The 6517-nt window shown below is 46.0% G+C and overlaps 1 protein-coding gene across 1 annotated transcript in view; it reads right to left on the bottom strand.

The window, feature by feature from the left end:
- LOC146972793 (sialic acid-binding Ig-like lectin 15) overlaps positions 1-6512 on the bottom strand; it is a 12458-nt gene extending 5946 nt beyond the window's left edge. Inside the window, exons 1-3 of the mRNA XM_085803449.1 lie at positions 6448-6512; positions 4717-5097; positions 1869-2231 (exon numbers count right to left, since the gene is read on the bottom strand). Of these exons, the coding sequence (XP_085659575.1) occupies positions 1869-2231; positions 4717-5097; positions 6448-6499 (796 nt within the window). The 5' untranslated portion in view covers positions 6500-6512. The remainder of the gene's footprint in view (positions 1-1868; positions 2232-4716; positions 5098-6447) is intronic.
- Positions 6513-6517: the final 5 nt, after the last annotated feature.

The following is a 6517-nucleotide window of genomic DNA, read 5'->3' as shown; positions in this document are numbered from 1 at the left end:
GTGTGCAGCCAAGGGATGCGCCTGAATGTGGTGACGTAGGGACGAGGGCGGGGACTGCTAACTCCATCTGCTGACAAGAAGTTAGACAAAACCACCGGATCGCTGACTTCTGCTTTAAATGGATTTTCATCTTTTTCTGTTGAACTTGTCGCGGCCGTTTTACTTCAGAACTCGAAATATGTGACACTGTTTCCTGCTGACGTCACCGTGCACATAGACAGAAATACAACTTTTTGCAGATGTGAAACTGGACGGGAAGAGAAAAAGATTAATGAGGGTTTAATCGCATACCGTCGTCTGTGTTTACATTAATAGAGGTTTGAAGTCGAGCTGAGGAGAAAAAATGAGGAAGTGGTTAAAACCAAATGAAGCTCATTCAGGTCCCTCCCTCCAAACCCACAAATACAAGACATATTGCTTTAAATTTTCTGTCTTTGATGCTTTGAGGTCTTCCTCAGTCTACCAGTATGCTTCCCTTTTACAACATTCCCATTGTGTTTGCACTTGGTCCAGATTTTAGACACTGCTGATTAGGAATGACCAACATCTTTTGCGACATTCCATGATGATTTACCTTCTTGAAGAAGTTTTATAATCCTCGCTTTTTTTTTTTCAACTGACATCTCTCATGTTGGAGCCATGGTTCATATCAATCCACGTGACTAATTTGCAGATTTAATCTGATGCAGGTTTGTTTCAGAACTGAAAGTAACACGGTGATTCCATAATATTTTCCTCAGAATTGAGTGATTCCATATTTTTTCTTCTACTTTATCAAAAAACAACAATTGTGACTGACTACAACAATTTTCTTTATTGCTCTTTTTTTAGTGTTTCCAAAAGACTGAAGGTTGGCATTTTAAGTAAAAATTGTTTTGTGGCATGTTTGTGATTTTCCCATAATGATTTGATTCCATAATTTTTGCCAGGGGTTGTATACGGTCAATTTGTACATATTTCTTGGTCCTTTTTTTCAGGGTGTATTCAGACTTGGCTCGTTTGGAATTGTTGTTCTGAAACAGGAAGTGTTTCACCCCAAAGATCAGTTCCTTTGGTTCATATGTAAACAAAGCAATTGAGTTCTGATGCAGATTAAAACAAACAAGCCAAGATCACTTAGAGGGGGGGTCTCATCTCAGCTAGTTTCCATTCGAGCTAGGGTGACCAGATGAGAATGGGCTGGGACACAACACACGACACGCTGTTGATGTCCCATGGTTCTCAACGATCGGAGGCCGAAAATATCAGGTCACGTCCAGATCTCAATGGCAGTTCGGACTGGGAAACTTCTTCCTTGCAGATTTCTGACCAATTTGTTTACAACTTTGGACCGCTTGGGACTGTTACCATGAGAACACAAACAACCCAAAAGAAAAATGCAACAGTTTTACTGGTTTATGCTGCGTTCACATGGAGTCTGGTAAACAGCAGACGGCATGCTGGACCCCATGTTAGTGGACGAGAGAACGACGGTAAAACTTGGGGGAGCATGGCAAAAAATACCGTGCACGGCAACGGCAAACAGCAATGCCGTCCAGAGTTCAAATATTTTAACTTTTGCCGTCTGCCGCGACGGTATCCTCAACCGAACGTGACGTGTGAGAACGAGTATGTTGACGTTGCCATAGCAACATGGTGACGCGTCTAGCCGTTGTGCCGTGCCATCCGACAGTTTGTTTGTTTTTACCGTTCCGTCCAGCGGCATTTGCCGTTTACCGTCTGCCGTTTACCGGACTCCATGTGAACGCTGCATTAGCCGCTGAATATCAGTTCTCAGCAGCTCAGAACTGATCGACAGAGGGTTAGATAAGAACCTAAAATAATAATAACTGATTAACCATGACTGAACCTCAGCCATGTGGTCTCACCTCTGTATCTGCGGTAGGCGATGATCCCTCCTGCAGAGACCAGCAGCACCGTGACCAGACCACACACCACCAGTATGACCACCAGACTGTTCCTGGGGGGGTACGTCCTCTCAGCTCCGCCCACCGCGTTCTCCGCTCTGCAGGTGAGCTCCTCCCCCTCCTGCAGGTACGGCACAGAGCTGCTGACCCTGTACGGTCCTGACGGATGGAGCATCCCCTGGTTCTCCATCTTCTTCCTGGAGGGGAGCAGCCAGACGACCTTAGGCAGAGGGTGACCCTCCACCTCACACTGCAGCCTGCGGGGGGCGCCGTCTGGACCGGAGGGTGAGTCCACTACAGACAGACTGAGGATCTGAGGCTCGGCTGTGAACAGACCAATCAGAACATCAGGGTGATGATGATGGATGGATCTACAGCGCCTTGCAAAAGCATTCATAGCCCTTGAACCTTTCCACATTTTGTCACGTTACAACCACAAACTTAAATGTATTTCATTAAGATTTTACGCAACAGACCAACACAAAGTAAAGCATAATTGTGAAGTGGAAGGAAATTGATACATGGTGTTGAAGATTTTTTACAAATAAAAATCTGAAAAGTGTGGTGTGCATATGTATTCAGCCCTCTGAGTCAATACTCTGCAGTTAACGCTGCAAGTCTTTGGGGTTTGTCTGCAATTTTGGCCCATTTTTGCTCATTCTTGTTTGCAGAGCAGCTCCAGTTGACTCAGATTGGATGGAGAGTGTGTGTGAACAGCAGTTTTCAAGTCTTGCCACAGATTCTCAACAGGATTTAGGTCTGGCAGCACAACCATGTCCGTAAGTGAACTTGCAGCTGCTCTGGAGACCCGGCAAAGACAAAGATCAATGCCCTGCCTCCTCTATCATTCCATCCTGCATCTGCTAGAGTGTTCGTCCGAGAAGGTGCAAAGCCAGCCATAGTCTCTACAACATCAGACATCGGCCAGCTCGGAGAGGCACGAGACTGGAAGTTGGGGGCAGTTCTGAATGAAAAGCTCTGCTTCCCATCTGAGATCGCCACAACGAACCTCAGACCAGATCTCGTGCCCTGGTCCTCCTCACTCTGCTCTGTGTAGCTACATCATAGAGAGGCCTTCAGACGCAAGAGCCTTCAGTATGCGGAGCTGGTGGCGTCTGATGCTAAACGGCGCAGTTGGAAAGCCAAGATTTGTCCAGTGGAAGTCGGCTGCAGAGGCTCCGTGGGCAAGTCATCCATCCGGCTACTTAAGGACCTTGGGATTTGAGGCCAAGGCCAACACCAGGCCATCAAAGTTCTTTCAGGAGCAGCAGAGCAGCAAGTCAATGGCTGTGGGTGAAGAGGCGAGACGCCTCCGGCCCCAAAGTAACATCCGTGGCTCAGACAGGTTGAAAGCAGAGGAGGGAACATATGGGACAATGAGCCCTCTGGAGGTGGAGTGGGCCCATCATCATCATCATCAAAACACCAGTGAAGGAGGGTTGAGCTTTGAAATGACTCTGATGGGTATGTCATACTCAAACCTCAGATATTCACGCTCAAGTGGAGCGCGTCACAACCTTTAAGTACCTTGGCGTAGTCGTTGACAACAAGCTGTAGCGACTGCATTTCCTCTGGATGCTTAACCAGTTTGGGTGTGCAGTAAATTGATGACAATTTTTTATCATTCTATGGTCGAATCGGTCCTAACCTTTGCCATCATCTCTTGGTTTGGCAGTCTCAAACTTGGAGACAAAAAGGGGCTTGAACATTTTGTCAAAGTAGCCAGTGAAATCATCAGGGTCACATTACCCGATCTGTCCATAATCTCTCACAGGAAGGCTCAGGACATTATTCAGTGTCCTGACCATCCACTCCACTCTGAGTTCGAGCTCCTTCCCTCCGGCAGGAGACTTAGATTGCCACAAGCCTCGATTGTATGGAACAGCTCCCAGTTTGCCCTCTGGGGTGCTGCCATTCAATGTTGTTCAATGTTGTGTAGAGTTTGTGTGGATGTGCTCTATATGTTCTGTGTTTTTTGCCCTTCTGCAAACATGAATTTCCCTTTGGGGACAATAAAGTTTGAAAGTTGAAAAAAGTGTTCAGGTTCATGTGCAGTGTTTCCTCCACACATTGCAGTGTTTTGCATGTAGGACAAAAAGTTCAACTTTGGTCTTTGATTTGTACATGAATCCATCTCCTTCCACTTCACAATGATGCGCTACTTTGTGTTGGTCTGTCAAATAGAATCCCATTAGAATACATTTAAGTTTGTGGTTGTAACGTGTACGACTGTAATTAGGTCATAAAAATAGAAACATGCACTTCCTCTCTGACTGACCTCCAGTGACCTCAGCAGCAGCTGAGCTGTCTGGTCAGGATCATTTGGTTTGGAACATTTTGTGCTGGAAAATGAATCATCTACTGAAAAAGTTTGATTACTGTTCAATAACTGGTCATATTTTGTTTTTTCAGAGTACGGAAGCCCTGAAGGACAAGTAGAGAGATGTTTGTCAATAAGTACGTCCAACCCACTGTGAGCTGCCATTAGTCTCCAATGACTGCACGGAGGAGTTCACAAAATAAAAGTCTCTGTGTTGTTGTTGAACTTCAGCCTCTTGTGTCTGAAAGGAAACTACTAATGTCTTTGCTTTCAGAGTTTCAGTATAAAGATGTGGTGATTCTGTTTGTGCATCTAAAGTCAAATTTTTCTGCTACACACAAACATGTCAACTCAAGTTTTACTTCAATCGTCAACACAGATGCTGCAAGAAAACAAACGTCTGATGTTTTCTCTTCTAACAATAAAAACTCTTCAGTCGTCTGCAGGACAAACACCATCAGGTCTGAGGTGACCACAGGTGAGTCTTACCTGTTACATGCAGCTCTGTGTACTTTTCATAGCTGTTACCGGAGCCATCCAGCTCCACCCTGCAGAAAAACAGACCGTTGTCCCTCAGCTGGACCTTCCTGATGAGGAGGGACAGTTCCCCCCGTCGAGGGTCTCCAGCCAGAGAATGTCTCAGCACAGAACCTGAGCAGTCGTTCTGATCACTCGAGTCATTTCTAAGTGAACAGGTGAAGAAAGGCTGATTGTTTTGTCCTCCAACCTCAGCCAGCCACTTCACAGTGATCTGTCCTGAATAATCCTTCTGATTGGGATGAGTGAAGGAGCAGCTGAGGACGACGTCTCGTCCTCTGGAGACAGAGACCTCTGGAGAGACCACCATGCTCCAGTCCACTGACAGAGTCCCTGCAGAGGAAGACCACAGTTAATGTTGGTTCAGGCTGGACTGACAGTCTGAGGACACATAGGGACAGTTCAACATTTAGTCAGATCCTCCTCTCACCATAACCCCTATAGTCATAGCAGTAGGTTCATCACCTTTAATTATCGGTGCATGTTGTTTTGAGACCGGCGGGGCAGAGACGTGAGCTGCTCAGTGAACACAATGGAGGTGAACGGTCCAGGTCCCCTGTCCCTCATCAAATTCATCAAATACACAATCCAACAACTCCACAACGCTCTGGTGGACATGTTGGGACCTGCACATTCACCACGCTATGAGATAATCATGTATAATTGCACAACATTACGACACATGAAGCAAATACTCTGAACTACTTTCTCTTCTGAAATCCCTCCGCTCAGTAGCCGTGTCTGGAATGTAGTTCAGGCTGCATTTGCCTCTAAAACAACTCTGTCTCTAATGTTACATGTTTATGCAGTTTGATGAGGGACAGGGGACCTGGACCGTTCACCTCCATTGTGTTCACTGAGCAGCTCATGTCTCTGCCCCGCCGATCTTAAAACAACATGCACCGATAATTAAAGGTGATGAACCTACTGCTATGACTATAGGGGTTATGGTGTGTAATGGTAAATTTGAATATTCCTTTGTTTTAATCACTTGAGACATCTCTACACCCTGCTTTCCCCCAAGGTATCAGATCTCCATTTGTTTACTACCCATTTGTGTATTTTAATGTCTAAACCTTGTAATTGCATTTCAAGTTTCAGAGACACCCCACCTCTCACTTTGTCATGATATACTCAAACCCTTTTGTATTTTAAACTGTGTTGATTAGACCTCTAATCACACTCCAGGATGTCGGTGCCGATACCTGTGAAAGACAAGAGTGTGAAAAGACATCCTGAGTCGGGGGCTGACCCCACAGCAGACACAAGATGTAAACACACCCAAGGGCTGGGCTTTTCCTCAGGTAGAAATGTTCAGATTTCCTGATGATCAGGGTCGCATGTTGACTGACCTTTCCTTGCAAGGAAATAAAAAGCTTGTCGGCCGACAAAGTCTCTATTTCATTATTCACCAACAGCAAACGGCTAAAAATTTCCACGACAGGTGAGAGGAGGATCTGGGTTTGGACCATGGTACCAGGACCTGGTCTCCTCCTCTGGTCCAGACTCGTCTCTTTCTCTTTGTATAAACTTGTTCCTTCTTTCTGAGTTCAGACTTCAGGGAAGTGACGGAGGAGAAACTCCTTTAAGTCTCAGTGAGTCAGCAGTAGTTGGACATTGAGGACAGAGGAGACACCAGAGGTCCCATCCTGCCTGAACAGAAGGTAAAGAGTGTGAACTCACCTGAGACGAGGGCAGACAGGAGGAGACAGAAGAGCTGAGTCTGTGGCTGCATCCTCCCACTGACCAGAGA

Source organism: Trachurus japonicus, chromosome 16 (assembly GCF_045865225.1).
Source record: "Trachurus japonicus isolate A0001 chromosome 16, Traja_1.0".
Classification (NCBI taxonomy): domain Eukaryota; kingdom Metazoa; phylum Chordata; class Actinopteri; order Carangiformes; family Carangidae; genus Trachurus; species Trachurus japonicus.
Note: the sequence above shows the minus strand (reverse complement) of the source record. Positions and strands in the feature narration are given on the sequence as shown.